Source organism: Cupressus sempervirens, chromosome 7 (genome assembly GCF_028749045.1).
Source record: "Cupressus sempervirens isolate cs-2001-9-10 chromosome 7, ASM2874904v1, whole genome shotgun sequence".
Classification (NCBI taxonomy): Eukaryota; Viridiplantae; Streptophyta; class Pinopsida; order Cupressales; family Cupressaceae; genus Cupressus; species Cupressus sempervirens.
The window spans coordinates 193,402,691-193,429,576 of NC_143124.1; the positions used below are offsets into that span (position 1 = coordinate 193,402,691).

General features: G+C 37.4%; 1 protein-coding gene across 1 annotated transcript; it reads right to left on the reverse strand.

Moving 5' to 3' along the window:
* Positions 1-17,725: 17,725 nt before the first annotated feature.
* Positions 17,726-20,914, reverse strand: LOC149546154 (wall-associated receptor kinase 2-like). The gene is made up of 3 exons (XM_089791032.1): positions 19,905-20,914; positions 19,182-19,367; positions 17,726-19,083 (listed from the first exon to the last, which is right to left on the reverse strand). The coding sequence occupies exons 1-3, from the start codon at positions 20,797-20,799 to the stop codon at positions 17,864-17,866; spliced, it is 2,301 nt and encodes a 766-aa protein (XP_089647158.1). The 5' UTR covers positions 20,800-20,914; the 3' UTR covers positions 17,726-17,863.
* Between the last annotated feature and the right edge of the window lie 5,972 nt (positions 20,915-26,886).

Here is a 26,886-nt window from a genome sequence, read left to right on the forward strand (position 1 = left end):
TATTGAATTAACATGTTGGACTTCCCAAAATGTAATTATCTCAAAAATTATTCCTACAATATGAGGAATAGGGTTCGAGAAAAATTATTCATTGAGAAGTTAGATCTAGAAAACAAGAATAAGACCAAATCAATTGTGGACAAATAAATTCAATGTTGGACAACAATCAATTTATCGACATGGCCAAATTTGAAGAAAAATTGAAGGACATGGACCAATATTATGGTGGGAAAATTTGGAAAGGATAGTTTCTATCACAAAATTGCATTTTGTTGTACAAGATGAACTTCTTAGTAAAGAATATATTTAGGGAATAATTTTGGAGGAAATTTTATGTTTGGGTAATAGCTTCATATAATGATCTTCTAAATGCTCAATTATTTGTTTGAGAGATTATCATAATACAAATAGAATATCATTTTGTGCATGATAGAGATGAATGTTTTGAATTTGTGGCCAATTGATTGATGAGCATAGTTCTGGCTAATATTTGTATAGAAGATATTATTGATTCTAATATGATGTGTAGAAGAATCATCCAAAGTGTGTTCGAATAAACTTTGGCAACCTTGAGATATTCTCAAAGTTTAATTGTCATCGATGATCTTAAATTGAAATGCAAGGAATGTCAGTACATGACTTGGTCCAAGCCCAACCACCATGTGACTATTTATCTTCATCCATCGCTTATTGTATGGTTGCATATGACTCTATAAATGAGTGTGCAGACTATGTACTAGATGTATCAAATATAGATTAATATATGCAATTCCCTCTATGAAAATAGATGTAGGAAAATTGTAAAACAAATTTTAATATTGTGTTTCATCTTCTATGTTATATTTTTCTTCATTTCTCAGCTTCTTTTAAAATTAACAATTTTGAATAGCTTAGTGGTCCATGCATCTAACTATATTTCTATATTTATCCTTAAAGAGATTGTGTCTCTATTCTTATGAATGATTATTAATTAAGTCATACATCTTTATTTCCTATTTCTACCAAATATAAATTGTTCTTTATTTGAGAGATTTGTGAGAACATGTCATTGTGGCCATACTTAAATGTTAGTTACTATGTTTTCTTTTGTTTTGATAAGAAAGTTTTATTAGTTCAAAAATGCATGGGTGATCTCTTCTTAAAATGACTACATATACATGTAAGATCCATAGAATAAATTATACAACTTAACTTTGTCTTATTATGAGTTAAAGTCGTTCCTCTAGGTATTTAAATGTTTACCAATTAGTTCATCTTCCACTAGATAATTTTATAGAATATATAGTGTTATACATGAGAATATGCATGGTTAACTTTAGAATTGGATAAACTTGTCAACTTAGATTTTCCTTAGCTACTAAATTGTTGCTTGTGTGCTGCAAAACTCTCCAAGAGTTTTAGCATCTATTTTTTCATTTATGGAAACACTATTGTTTGTTAAGGTCACATGGAGTAATGATAATGTTTTGGTTAGATTTGGTTAAGAAATTGTCTAAGTATCATAGAGAGTATATCTCAACAGAGCATTAGTTTTGGTCAACGAGCTTCACTAGAAGAAGATATATGGCCACAATTATGGAAGATGGTATAATTGAGTTTGTATATGATATATCTATGTTCTATAATGTTATTATGTTAGTTGGAATGAGTTTTGGATGTAAAGTATGAAGACAATTTGATATAGTTGATTTAGAGTATAAGGCAATGGACATATAATTGGGCTAAGGAATTGAATTGTCTTGACAATTAAAGAACTTGGTAATGTAAGGATGACATACTAGATGTTAACCCTCACTCAGCAAATTGCGATAAATATTTTGATACATGTAAACATGTTGTGTAATTTAGGCTAACTCGATAGAGTAAATGAAAAGGGTATATAAAAAGGATATGTGAAGATACACAATACTATGATTATGTTATAGATGAACTTTATGTATGTTGGTATATGTGTGTATTGATGTCAGATGGAATAAAAATTTGTATGGGCATGATTAGATGAGAGGAACACACAAGGACTAATAAGATATTGAAGATATCAGTATAGTAAGTTTTAAGTATAATATCTATATCTCCTATATAGATTTCATTTCATTGTATGAGCAATATGATCATTTTTTAATACAACTCCTAATAAGGTTGATGCCTCTAGCAAGGTATAGTCCTTTAGTAAGTATTGATATACTAAATGTATGTAATAGATTCCTAACAAGGTCAACATTATTTACAAGGTATTTTTTCTATTATTGCATCATTTTGTGGCCCCATCGAGGTTTTTCCTTGGCCAAGGTTTTTAGTTTTTGATATTAAGAAGCAGCCACAAAACGAGGTTTGAACTAGAAATAAAAGATAAATAACAACAAAAATTACATGCAACACATAACTAGCCTAGCCCCTTTCTCAATACAAAACAAAAACCACATCAAAGTGTCCTGGTGTCTATGTCTATTAGAGTCATCTAGTAGAGTAATATACTAAAATTAAGCATGTAATAAGTCTAGAAAAAATATTAAACTAAAACAAGTCTATCTAAAAGCTATAGAAGAAGCCCATCAAGGAATAATGAAAGTAGTGGAAACTGAAAGATTTGAGGAATACAAATCGACAAAACTCGAAGAACACCTGCATGCAAGAACCTGCGACGAAGAAGAAAAAGCAAAGAAGAGGCAAGGGTTTTTCTCTGAAAATATGAGAACTATATTATCAGATTGAAAAAATGATATATAATTACAAAAGATCAATCCTTATAGAAGGACATTAAAAAAATCTAAATGGGAAACCGTAAGAGGTAAAATCCATTTAATAATTACTAATTAATTATTAAATAGATATGCAAGTTGCATAAATGGAAACCTTAAGAAGGGAGTAAAGGTAATCTTAATAAATGAAATGAAATTAACCTTTTACTCTAACACCCCCCTTAAGATGAGCAACAATGCAAAAAAAGTGAGGAAACTACAATGAAATGTTGAAAGCAAACTTGGGTCCTGATAACAAGGCCTAATGAGGTACCCAATCACAACCAAATCTCAATGAAATGAAGAAATAGATAAAACCCTCAAAAAATAGATAGAAACAGATGCACAAATGAAATATCTCAAGAGACTCTCTCAAGACCATAAGAATAATAAAACCCCCTATGATAGAAGCTTGAGACTCCATAGGCCCCCCAGAATGCTAGAACTCTTATGTCAATAGACATACCAATGTGGCTCCAATCTGAAAGAAACAAAGGCAGTGGAGAAGGAGGGTAAAACCCCTCAATATAAGGTGAAGCTAGAAGTCCTAGCTAGTGCTCAAAGGAGAATGCATGAGAATCCTGAAATAGAATCTCCAATGGAGGTGGGATAACATGTGTGCTAAATATTTCATCTAAGAGGAGATGTGTGTCCTCTGATATATCCTCAAAAACTACAGTAGGTGGCTCGATGACTAGAGCTACAATGGTAGGTAATGGTGAAGAGTAATCTTGTGTGATAGATGCAATCTGAACAGGAGGTGGAGGTGTAGAAGTCACAACACTAGTCTCAAGAACAACGCATAAGTTCAAGTGACCTGACTTCACCTGGATGGTCTCTCATGAAGAAGGAGAGTGAGTCTCCAATATTGGAGATGGTGGACCAAAATAAGAGAAAGAGTATAGGAGGGAAGAGTGATAAAAAATCCCTATAGCAAAAATATTGCATGTCTTGCTATCTTTGATGTGCACTAAATCTTGTACAAACTCAACCGTCTTCCATGTCCCACTATGTGTAATCTAATAAATAGAGAGAAGGTTAGAGGACAAAGATGGAACATAAACTACATCATGAAATGTACCATCATCAATGCCAATAGAACCTTTCCCACATACATTTATAATAGTGTTGTTCCCCATGAAAATGTGTGGAGTAAAACAAGCCTTAAAAGAAGAGAACAAGTCTAGAGAAGATGACATAGGGTGTAAAGCACCTGAATCTAGTAACCATCTAGAAGAATGTGGAGTAGCAGTTGCACATAGTGCATGACCCTTTCCTATATCTTTACCATTTGACTGAAATGATGATGATGAAGATGATCTATGAGAAGTAAAAGGAATATCAATGTCACTCTTATGAAGGAGAGCAATAAAATCTGAAACATGTTTGGCATAGCCATCTAACTTCTTCTCATAGCAGTGTGACTCTTCATGATTAGGCTTATTACAATAAGCACACTTTGGTCTTTTTTACTTTGGTTTACCCCCTTTTGGAGGATGTGGCCCCAATGAACTTTGAGGGATAGAAACTATCTGAAACTCTAGAGAATGTGACTTTTTTGTCTTCTCATATGTCCTAAAAGATGGTTGAGCTGCCAATGCATAAGTCTGTGAGCTTGTGAGAGAATCCAATTGAGAGAGCTTAGCTCTCGAGTCAAATGATCACAAAAAATATGAAAGGATGGCATGGTAAATTTTCTATCCAAAGCATCTTTGGTGGAATAGAAGGTAGAAGCAAAAATCTAAAAGTTTTCACAAAGCTTAGAAAGAATCGAGTAAATGCACTCAGTGTTAGTCTTGGTTTTCCCACAACCCAACAATAAAATTCTCTATTTTTTGAACTTCATCAAGAAGTCCTTAATGGAAGGAAAAGAATTCGGTCAAAAGGGTTGTGGTCTTGTTTAGATGTAGTGCAACCAGTTTTATAGGAACAAGATGGATAAACAATGGGGTTGATTGCTTTACAGGTATCTGACAATCATGGTATCAGAGCTAAAATGATTAATCCTTATAGAAAGAGATTGAAAAAACTAAAAGGGAAACCCTAAGAGGTAAAAGCCATTTAATAATTACTTAGTAATTAGTAAATGGAATGCAAGGTGCATAAAGGGAAATCTTAAGAAGGGAGAAAAGGTAATCTTAATAAATGAAATGAAATTAGCCGTTTACTCTAACAAAAACCATAAAAAATTAAAAAGTAACACAAAGAGCTCTCTCTCTCTCTCTCTCTCTCTCTCTCTCTCTCTCTCTCTCTCATGCCTTTCCAGCACCACACATAACCAATCCTCTGCTAAGAATTGGTACAAGGATCTCATAGCATCAATACCAGTAGAGGAAATTTACTCATCTTTCTTGGCATGAAGGAGCTTGAAGGTGGTGTTTTTTGAGTGCATAACCTTGACTACAAATTTGGTCACATTGTCAAATCATTGGTCTAGATTATCCCGCCTCCTCATAAGTCTTTTAATGTCCTCCTCAAGTTTGATAATCACCTCAACACTTCTCTTAACATCATTTCCTAAAGTCACCTAAGGATTATTCCCTTCATAATATTTGTCATTGTCCTAGTTTCTAGTAGGGACGGTGATTGTATATGGGTCACCTGTGTCACTACCAACATTAGTATTCTCTAGATGTGGGTCTCAATTTTAAAAGTGGTAGAAACATTGGAGGACATAGGGCTTTGAAGGCTAACATTAGGGTTGCAATCACTCATCTTCTAAGGATCTAGCTCACTGGCAGTATCCTCCTTTTCCTCATGAATATATTTTTCTCTATTAACTTTTAATTTTTTCCTTTTGGGGGTTGCCTTTTCCTTCCTAGTGTTAGTGGAGTCCGAGCTAATAGGGAAATCATACCTAACTTTAGGATTCTCTTGCTTCAATTTCTAGCTAGACCTGAGAGATCTTCTTCTACCCACATTGACCTCAATATTACAAACAATAATATTGATGTTCTTTTCCAACTTAACTTGTCGGAGATTACAAGAGGGGGTGGTATTCAAGCATTTGGTGTCAACAGCATGACAAATTCCACAAAGATTTGCAGAGTGGATGTGGAAGGTAAAAGGTTGGGATAGAGAACTTGGATAGATATGGTGTGAGGGGGATAAAGAACCTGGTGGAAGTTATATAGGAAAATCACGAAATCCTAGTGAAATATAGAAAATGATTTACCAATTTCTCTTTTCTTCCTAATATTTCGTATATTATCCTCCATTGAGTACAAAATAAAGTAAGAAAAAGAAATAAGATCATGGTTCATAAAGTGATTTAGAATGAGTAAAAGGTAGTAATAGATAATTTGATACTGGTCCTCCAAAGTGAGATAACAAATTATAGCATAATATACCTCATCCTAGGGTTTGAGGAGAGCTTCTCTTTCAAAGCCACCATGCATATGCATTGGCTCCTCATCGGGTCAAAAGAATTTACTTAGAATGGCTTCATCAAAAACTCTAATTTCCTTACACCATTTTCTTCCTTATAGGAGATCATGTTGGCTCTTGCAATCACTTCTTCATTTATCTTGAAGGATGTACCATTAATAGTCACACATCTATTGTTCAAGGAATTGATGAGCTACATAGACACACTCTCATGATAGCCCTCAATACATTTCATGAAGGGAACCAAACTGCCCTCACATACATATACCCAAGCCACCTATTTCCTTTAATGGATTCCTTGATTTTACTTTGTTCAATGTGAACAAGACTGTCACCCATTTCTTCAGTCTCCCCTAAATCCACAACCAAGTCTTCTGCAATATCTAACATTACCCCACCATCTTTAGGAAAAAATAACAAGCCAAATGGTGAGGTACTTAACAGATTAATCTTTTCTTGCTAAACAATTTACCAAGAAATAATGCTTTGCAAGGATGATGCCTAAATCACATGTAGTCTAAAGGTGGGTAGAAATCATGATATACAAGGCATTATTAAATTGTCTTGTATGCCACCTCATATAAAAATGCCAATTGATGTCATAATTGTGTGGCTCATCATTATTAATTAAGCCCATCTTATCATCTCTAACGAAATATCATTGTATCTTGCCTTGGTGTCATACAACTTGTCAAAATGAAAAAGACGGTGATAAGTTTGCAACATAGTAATCATAATATTAACAAAAAGATTCAAATTTAAAATCTATCTTTCATCTACCTAAAAGGTAGCCAATCTAATGTGACCAATAAAAAGCCACCAGGTATGCATTAGGTGTGACATCTACATAGCATTAAATTTGATCTTTCACCATAAGGGCTTGAATAGAAACTAGAAGGCCATCCTCATTTGTCAATGTCTCAAATCCAAAATATCATGCTCATACGTATCCAATGCATCCACCGTCTGATTCCCTTCATAGTAAATGGTAACTCTATGCAATATGTCAATTAATATCTTAATATCATTGATAATCAAGATGATCTTCTAACTCATTTTCCTTCCACCTCGCGTTGCCTCAATAATAAGATGAGAGTCACCTTCCGCATAGATATAGAAGTCTTAATGTCCTGGAACACAAACCCATGGCTTTAGCTTCATTACTAGTTCTCTTTCCACAAGTTCTCGCATAAGCCACCACCAATATATCTTGTTCATCACAGATAATTCTCTCGGCAACAACAAAAAACCTATAAGTATAACCATCAAAGTTAATTTTATACCAAGTGGTGGGAGGGAGCTTCCATTTGGTTCTCTACCTAGAAATAACTTTAGAATTGTCAAATTTAGAGATCAAATGAAGAAGTCCCCATTGTTCCGCCCAAACTTGATCACACCTTGATAGGGTCTCTATAGTTTACAAAATATGATGTTATGAGTTTCTTTGTGTTATGCACTTTACTTAAGTTTGTTTACTTATATAAGTGTATGGTTAATTCTTGAAATCAAAAGTTGGGCAAAAAGTGTTGGAATATCAATCCAGCCCCACACCTTGCTCCCTAGTATTCCCCATTTCTAGAAGTAGGGTTTTTCTAAAGAGAATTACATAACCACATTTATGTATATCTCCATGGAAGTTTTATACACCTAATTTTTATTTTTATTTTAAAACATTCTTTGTTGAGTTTCTTAGGTCATCATAATGGCACAAATAATCTTTGATTATAAGGGCCAAGAGAGAGGGGCTCAAAGTAAACACCCACAACAAAGATCTCCTACACAATCCTTGAACACCACACATTGTCACTAATGCGGCCTTCTACTACAAGGACAGAAGGATGTGTTACCTAATTAAGGTAGATTGCCACCCCAAAGAGGTGAAGCAAAACACCCAACACAAATTGTTGTGCGGAGAATAACAGTCCAAGCCCAATCATCCCAACACATAGACACCCATCAAGATAGAAGAACATACCCCCAAACACAACAAGGGGAAAGAAGAATGCCATCCTCATCTGTATCACCCATACTAGCCAAGACCCCAATGCCGGGGAAAATGGAGACATCAAATAGAAAGATATCCATCCAAAAACACTCAATCCAACCCTTTGCGACTAGGCACTACAAGTGAATGAGATACATGGGAAGCCCTATACAACAAAGAAGAGAGGACATAGTGCTAGAAAAGAGAAGAGAACATAGTCGTCGTCATTTGAACATAACCTCTAGATTCATTCCTTGAAGCCTTTGCAATAAAGCTTCCCCTACAATTTGAAATCCTACTTTCACTCACCTTCTCACTTGAACTCATTTTAAACTTCTCGTACATAGATGTTCTATGTTTTCTAATATTAGTATATTAGTTGGAATGAATTCTGGATGGAAAGTATAACGATAGTTTGATATCATAGATTCAAAGTAGAAGCCAAAGAATGGATAACTGGGCTAAGGAATTAAATTGTCTTGAGAAATTAAGAACTTGGAAATATAGAGATGACATCATAGATGTTAACCCTCACTTGGAAGATTGTGACAAAAAGTTTTCATACATGTGTAAACATATTTGGTAATTCATGTTGCCTAGGGAAAGTAAATGAAGAAGATATATAAGAATACTTTTTGGATATGCTAAGATGTATTGATATATCTATGTATTGATGATCAAATGCAATCAGAAGTTGTATGGTCATGATCAAATGTGAGGAACACACACGGATTGATTAGATATTGAAGATATCAGCATAGTTAGTTTATATCAGTATAGTCAATTTTGTTATAGTATCTCTATCTCATATATATATATATATATATATATATATATAATTTCATTGTATGAAGAGAGATCCATATGTAATACAACTCCTATCATGGTTGAGGCCTCTAACAAGGTCTAGTTCTCTAACAAGCACTAATGTAATAAATGTGTGTTATAGACTCCTAATAGTTTGAATAGTCCTTAGAAGGCATTTTTTATTAGTGCATCATTTTGTGAGTACTATCCCCACTAGGTTATTTTCGTTGGCCAAGGTTTCCCTAGTTAACAAAATATATGTTTGTTTATTTATACAAATGTATGGTTAATTGTTGAAATCCAAAGTTGGGGAAAACATTGTTGGAATACTTCTTTAACCCCACCCCCTCCCTGGCACCTCTCTCTCTCTCTCTCTCTCTCTCTCTCTCTCTCTCTCTCTCTCTCTCTCTCTGTGTGTGTGTGTGTATTCCCTATTTCTAATAGAAAGAATTACATAACCACCTTTATGTATAGCTCCAAGGAAGTGTTTCATGCCTAATGTTTCCTTGTAATTTTTCAACATTCTTTGTTGAGTTTTATTATGTCATTATAAGGATGCAAACTATCTTTGATTATAGTTGATGTGGTGAATGTAGGAATACCAACATGAGGCTTGACTTGGACAAGATCCTATATAACACAACTCTTCTTCCTCATGTGTACGCATGCAAGTTTAAATCCAATTGTAAAAGTGTTACCAAGGTGCAAAGAAGATAGTCACGAGTTGTGACAAACTTTGAATAGGCATAAACCTCTAGACTATCTCATTGGGTGCATCTCTCCTATTATATTGGAGAAAACTTCTACGAACCATATTTCAAATCCTTCAAACTAAATTCCTTCTTACCTTCTTCAATTTTAGATACTTTCATAATAAGGCACCTAACATCCATTTCAAACACTTTTTATTCGACATTTAGAGTTTCATTCCTTTCTTGCACTATTCCGGATTGTAATCAAGTTGTATATGTTATAATATTTGTATCTATAATTTTGAAAATTAGTTAATTTCCTGCAAGTATCCTAGGTAACATAGACATACATTACACTCGATTTCATTGCAAGAAAGGGGTAGAATCCAAGTGCTTAGCTCTCCTTAAAATACTTAAACTAAGCCTATTCATGATTCAACGTTACAAATGGACTATTGTAATCCTTAGGTTGCATTGATTTAGATCTCAATTTCACATGTTTCATTACTGTATAATTACTTCGGCCAATATGAATCATGCAAACTCTTATGACCTTGGTGGAAAAAGATTGTTGATAATTATACATATCATGTACCATTTTACCATCATTTAACAACAATCCTTCCAGCAATTATAATACTTGGCAAACATAACAACTCTTACCCATCATTTGTCGATAATGCATTCACCAAATAAAACTATAAAACCCAATATCTCCAACTCCACATTCGTGAACTTATTCAAAATTGAGGTAGACTATGTTTTGTGGCCTAGCATATTATATTACATTTCAAAGTTATGATATGAAACCCACTCATAGAATCATTGATATATCCACCTTCATAATATCTTTATCAGCTGTGTTAAAAAAAATGTTTTGTTTTGCTTTAACAAATTAATACTTATGCATACATAACGTTTGGAACATATATGCAACCTATCACATTCAATCCATCTGGCCCTCTTGATCTACTCCTCGCTATTTGTATGAACTCTACTTCAAGATTTTAACAAGACCTTTGATCCTAAGCAAACGATTTACTTATAAACTCAAATTAATAGCATGTTCTTTGATGGGGACACAACCCAAGAACAAAATGGACACAACAGAAAAGGGAAATTATTTTAACTGAGAAAATAAGCTAGTACAAACAGTACAGAGAAAATAAAGTTCAAAACATGTCGAAAGGGCTTACAATAGCATAAATCTAGAAATAATTTCTCCTTTCGGTACCTCCTCTCAAACTCCACCCCGAACTGCCTTTACAATGCTTGAAATCTCTTTAAATAGACCCTGGAGGGTTAAGAACTAGGAGTACATTCTAGAAAGTGCTAGTAGGCATCCACCAACCAAATAGAAGGTTCCAGAAGCTACATTAGAAGTCGGCGCAAATCTAGAAGAATCTAGAAACGGCAACCAAACTTTCGGGAGGCATAACTTTTGAACCGTAGCTCCAATTGACGAACCATTTACATTTTTTGAAAGCTCTTGAAGCGCTCTATAGCTCTACGGACCAGCTTCACTCGTCCCCCATTTTTTGGCCCTTTTTGAGGTCATTTAATGCCCCTAACCTGACTTTGAAGCATTCTTAGGAGGTCTCCAAAACTCAAAAAACTGCAATAACTTTCAAACTGTGGGGCCTTTTGACCTGATTCTTTTTCTGGAATGCTCTAAATCACAATTACATTCATCTGGCCAATTTACACCTTCTAGTTTACCAAAATGATGGCCCAATTACATGCTCCTATTTTTTCGAGATTTTCTAGCACACTGATAGTGGAACTGTGAGAGTTGGAACCTTTATTTGACCCAAATGGGTATCCAAAAATGAAAACACATGAAACAGAAACTAAGTCTAAGTACATTTTTTTGGGTGACACAGGATTGCCCTTATACCTTTGGATACTCCTGCATCAGACACCTAGGGTAGATTGAAAAATGACCCTGTCACTTTATGAATGGTAGAGAGAATCCCAAATGGGAAACCTCAGCTGCTGAAATCCAAGTTGAGTCCTCGATCGGTTGTCCTTTCCATTTGACCAAATACTCTTCATACTGCCTGTTTCTGGTACTCCTACCCACACGATGATCTAGAATGTCTTCTATCTCCTCCTTCTTAGAAGCAGGAATTGGACATGGCTCTAACACCAGCTCCTCATCTGCACCATCATCATGATACTCTATTAAATCAGCAATGTTGAAAATGGGAGAAATGTGAATACCATCTGGCAGCTCCACTTCATATGCATTTCCTGAGTCATGTTTCTTCAAAATTTTGCATGGGCCAAAATTCTTCATTTTCAACTTGTTGTAAGTACCAGCTAGAAACCTTTCTTTTCGTAAGTGCACCATGACTAGATCCCCTACCTGGAATTCCTTATGTCTTCTCCTTTGATCAACCCTAGCTTTATACTCTTGATTCATCTTGGTAATGTGTGTCTGAACCTCCTCATGTAGACGCTTGATATGTTCAGCAAATTCCTCAGCTTCAACACTTGTCCTCTCCCCTTGTTCTATCTTCCTCAGCTCTGGTGTAGTCCTTGGGCTATTCCCATATACAAATTGGAATGGTGATTCCCCAGTACTCCTATTTATAGAGTTATTGTAAGAAAACTCTGCTTGTGGTAGAATCAAATCGCATCCCTTGGGCTTATCCCCAACTAAACATCTCAGCAAATTGCCTAGACTTCTGTTTACCACTTCTGTTTGGCCGTCAGTTTGTTGATGATGCGTGGAACTGAATTTCAAGTCTGTTCTCAACATTTTCCACAATGTCCTCCAGAAATACCCCACAAATTTAGTATCTCTGTTAGAAACTATACTCTTTGGAAGACCATGTAGTCTTACCACCTCTTTGAAAAACAAGTCTGCAATATGGACAGCATCATGAGTTTTGTGGCATGGAATGAAATGTGCCATTTTGGAGAACCTACCAACCACCATGAATACTGAGTCATTACCCCTTTGTGTCCTTGGAAATCCAAGAACAAAATCCATACTTATGTCCTCCCATGGCCTTGATGGAGTAGGCAATGGCTGATATAGGCCAGTATTGTGACTAAACCCCTTGGCAAATTGACAAACCTGGCAACTCTATACAAACTTCTTCACATCCTATGAAATTTGAGGCCAAAAATAATGTTCTCTAAGAATGACAATGGTCTTATCTCGACCAAAATGTCCTACCATCCCTTCACTATGTTTCTCCTTAATCAAATTTTCCCTCATGGAACTCCTTGGAATGCACAATTGACTACCCTTGAACAACATGCCATCCTCAATCAAATAGTCCAACCACTTGGTTCTATTTACAGCAATAGGTTCTTTACAAGTTTTCCATGCTTCAACAAAATCAGGATCCTCGGGGTACAAATTCTTGAGTTCATCAAACCCAACTACTTCAACCTGCATTATTGTAAGCAACAACTGTCTCCTACTTAGTGCATCTGCAACCCTGTTAGATTTTCCACTTCTATGCTTCAACACAAATGTATAGCTCTGCAAGAACTCTACCCACTTCATATGCCTCTGATTCAATTTACCTTGGCTATTTAGGTACTGTAATGCCTGATGATCAGTATACAAAACAAATTCCTTTGGCAATAAATAATGCCTCCATTTCTTTAAGCCCTGAACTATTGCATAGAACTCTTGATCATAAACAGAATACTTCTTCTTTGCATCATTCAATTTTTCACTAAAATATGCAATAGGCTTACCTTCTTGGCTTAATACAGCCCCAATAGCACTGCCACTAGCATCACAATCCATCTGAAAAACCTTTCTAAAATCTAGAAGTGCCAACATAGGTTGTTCTGTTACCTTCTTCTTCAACAATTCAAAACTTCTTGCAGCTGCTGCAGTCCATTTGAACTCTTTTCTATCCCCTCTTATTGTATCAGTTAGGGGTGCACATATGCCACTGAAATTCTTAATAAACTTCCTGTAAAAACTAACCAGACCATGAAATGATCTTACCTCAGTAGCAGACCTTGGAGTAGACCATTCCAAGATGGCTTTTACCTTCTCTGGATCCATTTTGAGACCTTTAGGTGATATAAAAAACCCCAAATAGACTAACTCCCTTTTTGCAAAGATATACTTCTTCAGATTAATTAACAGTTTCTCTTCCCTTAGCCTTTCAAGGACACTACGAATATGCAATAAATGTTCTTCCAAAGTCTTTCTAAAAATTAAAATATCATCCAAATAAACAATAACAAATTTTTCCAAGAACTTCTTAAGTACCTCATTCATGAGTCGCATGAAGGTGCTTGGGGCGTTCGTCAATCCAAAGGGCATGACAAACCACTCATAAAGACCCTCCTTGGTCTTGAAGGTTGTTTTTCACTCATCTCCTTCTCGAATCCATATCTGATGATAACCACTCTTCAGATCTATCTTTGTGAAGTACTGAGCTCCACTCAAGCAGTCCATAAGATCATCCATCCTTGGCAAAGGAAACCGGTACTTGATGGTTATCCTATTTATAGCTCGAGAATCTGTACACATCCTCCACTCTCCATCCTTCTTTGGTGCGAGTACTGTAGGTATTGCACATGGACTCAGGCTCTCTCGAATCAAGCCCTTCCTCAACAGCTCCTGAACCTGTCTATTTAGCTCCTCTGTTTCAGTAGGAGTCACCCTGTGAGCAGCTTTGTTAGGCAAACTAGCTCCTGGAATCAGATCTATCTGATGACTGATTTTCCTTACTGGTGGCAATCCATCTGGAACATTATCAGAGATAATATCTCCAAACTCCCCTAGTAAATCTGAAACTTCAAGTGGTATTTCACTACTACCTTCTTTATCTTTCCTAGGAATCAAAGCATAGCACATATGTTGATGTTTCATGCCATCTAAAAACTTCCTTTCATCAACAAGACAAATCCTAGCACTGCTACATACCTTTTCACCTTCCTTTTTCATGGGCTTCAATTTGTGGCGAACTCCATCCTTTGTCAAAGAGTATGTGTTTGCATGTCCATCATGTACTGCATGTTTATCAAACTGCCATGGTCTACCCAATAATAGATGGAAAACATCCATCGAAATAACATCACAGAGAACTTCATCATGGTAACTCCCAATTTTGAATTTCACTAAACATTGTTCACTTACTCGAACCTTATGATCATCTTTTACCCAAGCAATCTGATAGGGCTGGGGATGTTTCTCCCTCTTGAGCTTCAGCTTAGAGACCATCTCTTCTGATACGAAGTTATAAGTGCTACCACCATCAATGATCACATCACAACATTTATCCTCACACTTGCATCTGGTACAGAACAAACTCCTTCGTTGTCCTTGTTCAATCTCACCACTTAGTAGGACTCTTTCATTTACCAAGGTCTCTCCTCTTTCTGCATCCTCTGAATGTGATGATTGTGCATCGTCATCCACATGAGCAACCCTATCTTGGCCCTCAACTCCCCTATCTGTCCTTCCTTGTCGTTGAGGGCATTCAAAGGCACGATGACCTTCTTCATTGCAATGAAAACAGGTACCATAGAAGCCTCCTCTTCCTTGTCCACGTACTCTACCTCTTCCTCTCTGATTTCCAAAGTCTTGATCATCGGAGCGGTTGAAACCCTCATTCCTCTGGTTCCTGCTAGTACCCACATCTTCATTTTTTTTTTGGATTTCATTGCGGCCTCCAGATGATCTACCGCTTCCCCTTCCTCCTTGACCGCACCCTCTTTGTCTTCCTTCAAACCTTTTATTCAGCTTCTCTTCAACTCGTAGGGAAAATTGGTATGCCTCTTCAACGCTGGTCATTCTTACCAGACATAATTCCTCCTGGATGCTAGGTCGTAACCCACTGATATAACGAGCACCCTTCTCCTTATTTGCTTCTCCATGCCCTGCTCTAATCAAGAGTCGGTAAAATTCCTCTGTATATTCTTGGACTGATCTTCCTGCTTGCTTTAATCCATGCATCTTCTTAAACAAATCAAGCTCGTAGTCCACAGGAATGAACTGCTTCTTCAATTTTTCCACCATGCGATCCCATCTTGTGATCTTCTCCTTTCCTCTCCTGTTTCTTTCCAATTGAACCTCTTGCCACCAGATTTTGGCATGGCCTTTGCAAACTTAACCCTATCTGGGTCCCTGATATCCTCATACTCAAAGTATTCTTCCAGTTCATTGATCCAATCGATCAACTCATCTGGTTTCAGATTTTTTGAAAATACACCCACTTCAATTGTAGGTCTTTTCCCAAACTTAGTAATGGCCCTAAAAAGCCTTTCCTCTGCATGATTCAGAACTTCCCCATCAAATTCCACTTTTGGTCTCATTACTTCTTCTTCATTGTCATCCTCACTGTCGTCACCTGCGGCAACATTTGCTCCTCTACGGAGCTCCTCTTGCAGTGCCTGTACTTGCCTTTGGAGGGCTCTAACCTCCTCAGGATTAATAGCTCTGGCCCTTCCGCCATGCTCTCTTTGTGGAGGCATCTTCTTAACTCAAACTCACAACCACACAATCCTGGTGCAAACTGCCTCACAGTCGACGCTCTGTCTACACACTCAGGAAAACCAACCTTGATACCACTTGATGGGGACACAACCCAAGAACAGAATGGACAAAATAGAAAAGGGAAATTATTTTAACTGAGAAAATAAGCTAGTACAAACAGTACAGAGAAAATAAACTTCAAAACATGCCCTAAGGGCTTACAATAGCATAAATCTAGAGATAATTTCTCTTTTCAGTACCTCCTCTCAAACTCCACCCCGAACTGCCTTTACGATGCCTGAAATCTCCTTAAATAGACCCCGGAGGGTTAAGGACTAGGAGTACATTCTAGAAAGTGCTAGTAGGCATCCACGGACCAAATAGAAGGTTCTAGAAGCTGCGTTAGAAGTTGGCGCAAATCTAGAAGAATCCATAAACGGCAACCGAACTTTCGGGAGGCATAACTTTTGAACTGTAGCTCCGATTGACGAACCGTTTACATTTTCGGAAAGCTCTCGAAGCGCTCTATAGCCTTATGGACCAGCTTCGCTCGACCCCCATTTTTTGGCCCTTTTTGAGATCATTTAATGCCTCTAAACTGACTTTGAAGCATTCTTAGGAGGTCTCCAAAATCCGAAAAACTGCAATAACTTTCAAACCGTGGGGCCTTTTGACCTGATTCTTTTTTTGGAATGCTCTAAATCACAATTACATTCATCTGGCCAATTTACACCTTCTAGTTTACCAAAATGATGGCCCAATTACATGCTCCTATTTTTTCAGAATTTTCTAGCACACTGATAGTGGAACTGCAAGAGTTGGAATCTTTATTTGACCCAAATGGGTATCCAAAAATGAAAACACATGAAACAGAAACTAAGTCTAAGTACATTTTTTTGGGTGACACAGAATTGCCCTTATACCTCTAGATGCTCCTGCATCATTCTTACATTTTCTATTAAAAATTTGCCTAATTTCTTTTGTCTGACTGAAATCATACTTTTCTTCCAATCAGAGCTCCCTTGTTTCTACAATCTTTCTTTAGCCCTTGAATACTTCTCCAATTGACAATTTGACAACCCTCTCTAGTAACTTCTTCATGAGTTGCAACAAACTTTTCTAAGTCGTGCGGTCCACTCTCGAATAGAAATAATTATGAAAGGCCATAACTTTGAATTTCTTTTATTTAATCTGATTTTCGTCTTGCATGTTGAGCTATAGCATATATAGACCTTTCATTTGTCTCTAACGTGCTCAATCAACTTCGAACCACTGGCTCCTGTTTTGCTAGTCCATTGTTGGTTTAGATATAGTTTATCTCTAACACTCCCTCCTCGACCACAGTAAATGAAATTGAGATTACAACTTGTAATCTGGCTCTGTTACCCGCTATTGAAGTTAGAAATAAATGAATACATAATCAAAAAACAAAAATTTAAAATAAACATCTATAAAATGAAAATGCTAATTTAGAATTCTTTAAGGAAACAAACCCACGATGTGCCGCTGCTGATGGAAATGATACTACTGGGTATGTTTTTTTCCCACTTTGCTCCATAACAGAGCGACTATGCCCACATTTCATTTATTCATTTGCTTATTTGTTTAACATCTACTTTACCAACTTCTACTAATGAATATAAACATCGCAATCATAGACCATAACTTGATGCTCCATGAAAACTTTCTATAAATTTGACTGCTATATTACATTAGAAAACACTGTCATCACTTCTAAGAATTTATAAACAAGATATTTACTATAATGAACAAAAATTACATATTCGAACACACACTAGAAATGCTTTCCTTTGAAGTCAACATGTTCAGACAGGGTCGACATCTCAAACAATGAAGTGAATGGTTCCTCTGACGTGCTCCCACCTGTGGATGGGAAAGTGTCATTGTTGAATTCAAAAGATGTGAAAATCCCACTTTGCTCAAACGTTTCATCATCACACTCTACACTGCCCTCAAATTTTGTGTTTCTTGTGCCCCCTCTAATCCACAAAAGTTCCTCCACGACTTCTTTCATCGATGGTCTTTTCCTCCTTTCCAAGTGAAGGCATTCTCTTGCCAGCCTTCCCATATCTTCCATCTGTTGCAGGTTTCCCTCCTCCAATACTTTTCTATCTAAGATTTCTGTGAGGCGGTTTTGATGAAGCCTCAAAAGAAAAAGATGAGATAAATTCCACTCATTGTTGGTCCTTGCTGTAGAGATTGGTTGCAGAGATGTTAAAAGCTCAACCAGAATTACACCAAAACTGTAAACATCACTTTTATCTGTGAGGTGATACGTACGGAAATACTCTGGATCTAAGTAACCTTTTGTGCCCATTATATTAGTGGTGAGATGTGTGTCATTGGAAGTTGTAGATATGAGACGAGAAATCCCAAAATCTGCAACTTTGGGAGAAAGTTTCTCATTCAAAAGAATATTGGAGGATTTTACATCTCGATGGAAAATGGGTTGAGATGCTCCAGAATGTAGATATGCCAAAGCCTCCCCTGTCTCGATTGCAATCTGCAAACGTGAAGCCCATGTCAAAAACCCTTCTTTGGAGCGTAAATGCTGAAACAGTGTTCCATTCGGAATGAATTCGGATACCAGCAAAGGAAATTTAGTCTGGATGCAACACCCCAACAATTTTACTATGCTTCGATGATTTATTTGGGACAGAATTGCAACCTCGTTAAGAAACTCATGGTCATCCTCCAGATTGAAAGCTTTCTTGGACTTTTTAATGGCCACCAGAGTACCATCTGACAAAATGCCTTTGAACACAGTTCCAAAGCCGCCACTTCCGAGCTCCATTTCTGTTGAATAATTATTAGAAGCCCTTGCCAATTCTCTTGCAGAAAACATTCTCAGGCTTTCTCTTCCCACTCTTGAAGCAATAAATTGCTGCAACTGCTGATAATACTTATCTTCCACAGTTTTTAAGTTACGTTTCTTTAGCCACCAGACTAAAAGAGATGCTGCTAAGCAGACAAACACAACCGAAGAGACAGATCCTGTGTATTTTACCAGATATCAAATTACTATTATACTTTATAGATTATAAATGTTTTTAGGCAAACAATTAAAGCCAGTAAATCTAATATTTTGGTACCTATGATTGCAGGGAAGGCACCACGATTTGAGCTTGTGGGCATGCACCTTGTCCCATTATGAAAGCCATCTCCCTTGTATCCCTTTGCACATGAACAATTGTATGAACCTGCGAAGTTATGGCATATTCCTCCTCTCTCTTCTCCAATGCACATATTCAATTTTTTACTGCTGCACTCATCTATGTCTGCACAATCATCATCACTATGATTAGAAGTCATCAGAATGAGATTTGAGAAATACAACATGATACTAACAGTTGAATATTTAACAAAGATCTAAAATAGATCTAAAAGATCTAAAATTGATTAGTAGGAGATATCTTTTATTGTTATTAAGATTCAATTGTGAAGTTTCTGAGTCAAGTTTATTGACACATATTTTATGAGTACTGATTGACATGAATCTATCTTTTGTGAGAATGAATGGAACACTTAGCATTCATTGCACCTACTCGGGTACCCAACTTCCCCTGTTATCTATAGAAGAAACTCTGTAGTGAGGGTACTTGAGCTGGAATAATACTAGAATGGATGACCACAGAGGAAGTTTCAGTACTTCACATCTGTGAACAAATCCTAGGTGCAATGAATGTTACATGTTGCTTATTGTCATGAGAAGAATTCTTTTAAATCACTACTTATTAAATACAGATCAGTAATTTTGACTCAAAAATTACATACTTAATCCTAATAACAATATCAGAAAGATCTAAAAGTTATACCTGTACAATCTGTTCCATTGAAGTAACCATTTCCCTCATATCCAGGAAGGCATTCGCATACATGTCCTTTTCCTGAAGGAGAATCGATGCATTTTGCTTTGGAGGCACAAGAATAATTATTTGTATTTCTAGCCTCGGTGCACTCCTGAAGACCTATACCCCAGTTAAGGCGGAGACCATAAGAAACTTCACTCTTTTTCCCCCAAAAATCGCTTGTTGTATTGCTGAATGTGGAGGGGTCGAATATGGTGGAGAATCCACACTTGTATTGATATTTGTTTCTGCTAGTATTGAAGATGCGAAAATAACCTCCGCCGGTGAAATTTACAGAGGGCCAATTATTTGGAAGGTTAATTTCACAACAACCATACATGCACAATGGTGTAGTACTTTGAGACTCACATATTGCGACACATCTCACCTCTCCCAAGCCCCCAAAACTGTATGTACCAGATGTATTGCAGCCCACAACTATGAATCTGTTGGAGCTTGAAATAGTGAAAGACCCATCTGAAGGTAAACCAAAGTAGGTTTGCCCTGACATGTATCCACACGTCCAGGCGTAGTTATACCACGAGTCTATGATGAGGTGCCCTGTATAATCTATCTCCATGACCTTGTAAGGATAAGCAAACCCATCTTTATGATTGCCTTTGAGTCCCCTCTCTGTATAATTACCAACGTTGGCATAAAAAAATGGAGCCACCGTTTTAGTATCGTTATCTTTCTCGCAGCTGATCTGAAAACCAGGGTATCCGCAGCCAGAATTGTTGATCCAGAATGGGTAACTCACATTCGTTGATCCGCACTTTTCAGTTTGGCATTTTGCAGCAATAAACCCCACCAAACAGAGAAAAGTTGTAAAGCGGATCACAACTCCACATTGTATCGACATTTTCTGTTTGAGCCAAAACAAAAATGGTGCATAAGTTCACTTTATAACACAACTTCAGAAAACACCACAGCATTTTTTGAAGTCAGTTTTTCACATGGAAAGGTAAGTTTTAGCAAAGACACGGGCATAAGTTCACATGAAAGTAATAACATTTTTTTAAGATATTACAGTACATAGATATTTTTTTTTGTAAAAGTTGCTCACATGACTTCAATTAAAAAGCAGCTTTAATTTAACAGTTCACATGACTTGAATACAAACATAGTTTTAATTTAACAGGTCATGTGATTTTACATGTATCACAAGAAAGGTAAGTTTTTGCAAAGACACGGGCATAAGTTCACATGAAAGTAATAACATTTTTTTAAGATATCACAGTACATAAATATTTTTTTTTGTAAAAGTTGCTCACATGATTTCAATTAAAAAGCAGCTTTAATTTAACAGTTCACATGACTTGAATACAAACATAGCTTTAGTTTAACAAGTCATGTGATTTTACATGTATCACAGTATTTTGTGTGCTGAAGAATCTTGTTATCCTTAAATCGAAGGTTGATCATTGAAGATGAGGATGAAAAACAATTCAGAAGACGCTAGCCATCTATAGATTGAGAATCAATAGATATGATGAATACAATGAAAGAAACACTAAACAGTTTTATGAAAAGTTTTCTTTATGATTTAAATTTTAGCTTGCTAGATAGCCAATTAAGATGATCCTTATTTTTAAGATCATGCGATCATTAAGTATATGTAATGTCTTAAACAATATTCAACAAATGGGTTCAACAATAATCAAATTCAAGAGGTCTGGTTGTTACAATTTTCCAATTGAATCTAGATACTAAGTCCAATTTTAATCATAATCTGAACTGGAAAAAAAAGAACAAATCATCTATAATCATTGAACATATATAAAAAACCTGAATTTCGAGCCATCTATGAAATACTGTTGGCAATTCTCAGGCTGAGTTGGAATGGGTTTCAGTTTCACCTCAATCTGTTTGAAGGGAAAAAATCGCACATTACTGGCGGCGCTTCCGACTGTGTCTAGACCCGTGCCCTTCTGCGATTTTAAAATCGTTTTTCCAGATCCGCGCGGATGATCCAAAAATGACTGCAGTGCTGTAGGAAAAGTCGCCGAAAATGACTAATAAAATGGTTCTCCCGCTCGAATCCCTTTCTCTGACCCCTTGATTCAAGTGAGCTTTGGCGTGTAACAATTCGTATTTCATGCAAACGATTAACTGAGAAAATTCGGGCGCAGGTTATTGTTTGCCGGCTGGATCTTTTGCAATCCGACTATCACCATGACTGTATGCCCGATAGTTACTAAATTTCCTCTCCAATAATAACGGGACATCCACCTTTCATAACACCTGCGATGGGAAACTGGATGCTAAATTGGAGACGCCTTAGGGTATTATACAGCTCGTCCAAGCAGAAAATTCCGAGTCCTGCTCTGTGAAGAGTTATGAACAAATATGCATTTGGTCTTGATCCAAACCTTGTTCGAAAAGCACAATTTCTTCTCCTAAGCTCGGCCAGTATATACTGTAAAAAGTAGATTACCTCCAAACCCTTGCGAGGAACTAAAATCTACAATCCTATCTCTCACAAAATGATCCTTCATGAAAATAATACAAGTATCATAAAGTCGCCACCCTTCAAGCAATTTGAATATGCAATAAGCCCACAAGAAATGGTTGAAGACCACTTCCAATGTGCAACCCTTCGGAGGATATCTCACCACCTCAGTTATGCAGATCCCAGGGAGTTTTCGTTCCCAAAGACCTAATGGAAATTTGCAGACCGAAGACCACAAATTGCTCCAATATGATAAATAGTAAAATCCACAAAATCGCTTGCCTTCAAAAGGGAGCCCTATGTCCTCTATTTATCTCCTTGCCGAGAAGTTTCTGGAAATTATCCGGAATCATCTTGCACTACAAATATTAACTTTATAAAATTAAATAATTAACTTTATAAAGTTAGAATACAACCTTTATTTAATATAGGAATGAGTAGGCCCCACTTACTTAATTGGAAGACAAAATCGACCCTCTTCCCATAATTATTTGCCTACGAGAGTCAATGATAGGCAAATCCCCTGTTATAATTACGTTGCTAAGAGAGGGACATGACAGTCCGCCCTTCCAGATATTGCTTGCCCTCAAGCAATCTCAGAGCTAGATGCTGCAAAATGGTCTCATTCTCCCAAGTAGCATCTTCGATTGGTAGATCCTTCCATTTAACCAAATATTCTTTGATTACTCTTCGGCGGAGCTGTTTTTCTCTGCTTCCTAAAATGAATTCCGGTACCATGATCAATTTCCCTTCATCATCCAGAGGCGGCAAGACTGCAGAAGGTATTACATTCTGTCCCAATGCCTTTTTGAGACGTGATACATGAAGCACATTGTATACTTTGCTGTCTGCTGGAAGCTCAAGTTCATAAGCCAATTCCCCTATTCGCCTACTGATCCTGAAAGGTCCATAATACTTGGGTTCAAGCTTCTCTGACCCACTCTTTTTGAGAGTAGATTGTCGAAATGGTTGAAGCATTAAGTAAACCATGTCGCCCACCTCAAAGCTTCTCTCCGTCCTCTTTTGATCTGCGTATTGCTTATACTGATTCTGTGCTCGAGCGATGTTATCACGTAGAGAGCTAATGATATCTTTACTTTCTTGCAGTAAATCCCCAGCACGTGGAACCCGAACATCACTCATCAATAAGTCAATGAAATTGGGTGTATCATAGCCGTACAATGCTCGAAAAGGTGTCATTTGGATAGACATGTGGAAAGTGGTGTTATAGCAATACTCACACAAATAAATCCATCTTACCCAAGCCTTCTGCTGATCAGCTACGTAATTCCTCAAGTAGCCTTCCACCCATTTGTTTACTATTTCCGTTTGACCATCGGTTTGCGGGTGATAACTAGTACTGGGTGTGAGCTCAATGCCGCATAATCGAAACACCTCTTGCCAGAAATGACTCAAGAATCTACTATCCCTGTCACTGACAATACTGTGGGGTATCCCATGTAACCTGAAAACCTCCCTGAAGAATACTTCAGCTACCTGTACTGCAGTATAAGTAGTGGTGATGGGAAAGAAATGGGCATATTTTGTTAGCCTATCCACCACCACATAAATGCAATCACGTCCTTGAGCCTTGGGCAACCCAGTAATGAAATCCATGGATATGCATTCCCACTTCTGACACGGAATGGGAAGTGGCTGTAGAAGCCCCGCTGGAAAGGTGTGCTCCTGTTTATTCTGTTGGCAAACGGAACACTCACGAACATACTGCAAAACATCCTTCTTAAGTCCTTTCCATGTAAACCGTTCTCGCACCTGTCTATATGTTTTAAAGTATCCGGGGTGACCAGCTATAGGTGAATCATGAAGAGCTCGCATAATGAACTGCTTCACCTTCGATCCTGGGACTAAAAATATCTTGCTCTTGTAAATAATCAATTCATCCACAAGTGTATACCTGGTATCAACAAGTGTCCCATCAACTATCCTAGATGCCCATGAATCTCTGGCATATTCTGCAATAATCAGATGCTTCCAATCCTCAGAGATCTCAATCATTGAACTAAGATGTGGTCTGCGTGACAAGGCATCTGCTACCACATTCTGTGTGCCCTTAACATAAGATATATCGAAGTCATATGCCTGTAACTTACTGACCCATTTCTGCTGCCTATCATTGAGATCCCTTTGCCTGAGGAAATGTCTTAAACTATTGTGGTCAGTTTTTATGCAGAATTTGCCACCTACTAAGTACTGCCTGAACTTAGCTAGTGCATGTATGATAGCTAACATCTCCTTATCGTAAATGCTGAATGATCTCTCTGGCCCACGGAGTTTCCTGCTTTCATATGCAATTGGGTGTTTATCCTGCATTAAAACAGCCCCAATACCATCTCCTGACGCATCACACTGGAGTTCAAATGGTTTCGAGAAATCAGGCAAGGCTAGTACCGGACATGAAGTCATGATCTCCTTGAATCTGTCAAAACAAGCCTATGCCTTTGCTATCCAAACGAAAGCTCCCCTTTTAAGCAAATCTGTTATAGGGGCCGCGTGTCGTGAATACCCGCAAAAAAATCTGCGGTAGAAGCCACATAACCCAAGGAATCCTCTTAACTAAGTTAGGTTCTTAGGAGTAGGCCATTCCACAATAGCACGAATCTTGTCAGGATCCATCCGCACTCCTTCTCGGCTGATAATATGACCTAAGTATAACAACTCAATCATTCCCAAATCGCATTTGGACTCTTTGGCATACAAGGATTCTTCTTGCAAGGTCTTCAATACTGTTTCTAGATGCGCCATGTGCTCCTGCCATGTTCGACTGTATACCAAGATATCATCAAAAAATACCAACACGAATTTTCTCAGCTGATGATGGAAGACCTTATTCATGGTGGACTGGAAAGTAGCTGGTGCATTGGTCAATCCAAATGGCATCACTACAAACTCAAAATGCCCACAATGGCACCTGAATGTCGTCTTCTTAATGTCCTGTTCTCTGACTCTAATCTGATGGTAACCTGATCTCAAATCAATCTTACTAAAGTAGCATGCCCCATGCAGTTCATCTATTAGCTCATCAATCCATGGAATAGGATATCTATTCTTAATGGTTTTCTTATTCAGCATCCTGTAATCTATACACATCTGTAATGAACCATCTTTCTTCTTAACCAAAACTACTGAAGAAGCAAAAGGAGACTTACTAGGTCTGATATGTCCCATCGCGAGAAGCTCCTTGATGGTTTTTTCTATCTCATCTTTAAGCCTTTTGGGATGCCTGTATGGAGTGATCATAATTGGTTTAGCGCCTTCTTCTAATTCGATGATGTGCTCGATCCCTCTATCAGGTGGTGTACCAGGTGGGATATCGCTGAATACCTTACTATACTTTTTCCTCAATATCTATATCTCGGGATGATATTCTGTCTTTGGTTGTTCCTTCTGTGTAGGCATGAGAGTACACATGGCTGCCCATTCAAGATCCTCATGTCTCACCAATCTTTCCAATCGTCTAAGAGAGATCGTTCGGATATCACCATTCCGAATAGCTCTCAATACATGCTGCCTCCCATCTACTTCGAACTTAATCTCCATGTCCCTGAGTCGAAAGGTAACCTCACCCAATAAACGTAACCATGTCATGCTTAAAACGATATCCAAATCACCCATATTGACCACGTGGTAATTCGCTTTGAACTCATAATTATTCAGGTGTAAAGGCATGTCTCTGACTATCTTGTTACACTTAAGAGTGTATCCGTCAGCAACCTGAACTCGAAGACCTTCGAATTCTTCTGTCTTAATACCATGATGCTCAACTAATCTTGCATCAATGAAGTTATGTGTAGCTCCGGTATCAACTAATGTAATCACCTTCTGTCCTGCTAGGACACCACGTAATCTGAAAGATCCTTCCTGTTGAATGCTAGACAAACGCCCTTGCTGTAGATGCAATTCAGGTTCTTCTTTCAGTTCTGACTTTCCCGTCTCTTCCTCAGATTCTGAACCAGTGTGTTCATCCTCTTTTGCCACATTGTCGGAATCTGATCCTTCGTAATATGCCCACATAACTCTATTGGCTTTTCCTTTTGGTCGCAAGGGACAATCATGATCCCTGTCATATGGACCTTTGCAATAGAAGCATAATTTCTTCCTTCGCAAGTCATTTAATGCCTCTGTATCTAGGGGCGTGGTAGATTTCCCTTTGGTTTCAATGCTCTTCCCTTTATTTTTATCAAACTTCCTATTGTCTTTGAAAGAGGTAGTACTCCTGGGAGTGAACCGGCTAGAAGGGGCTGTAAGTTCCATACTTTGTGCTTTCCTCATGGCTTCTTGCAGTGTTGGTGGGTCAAATGCCTTAATCCATCCCTTGAGGGGTTCAGACAATCCTTTTGTAAATAAGATAACTAACCTCCTTTCCGATACATCTGGTACCATGACTGACAACCTCTGAAATTCACTAATATAAACCTCGACATTGCCAGTCTGTCTTAATTGTGCAAGGTCGTGAAAATAAATTTCTGGATCCTTCTT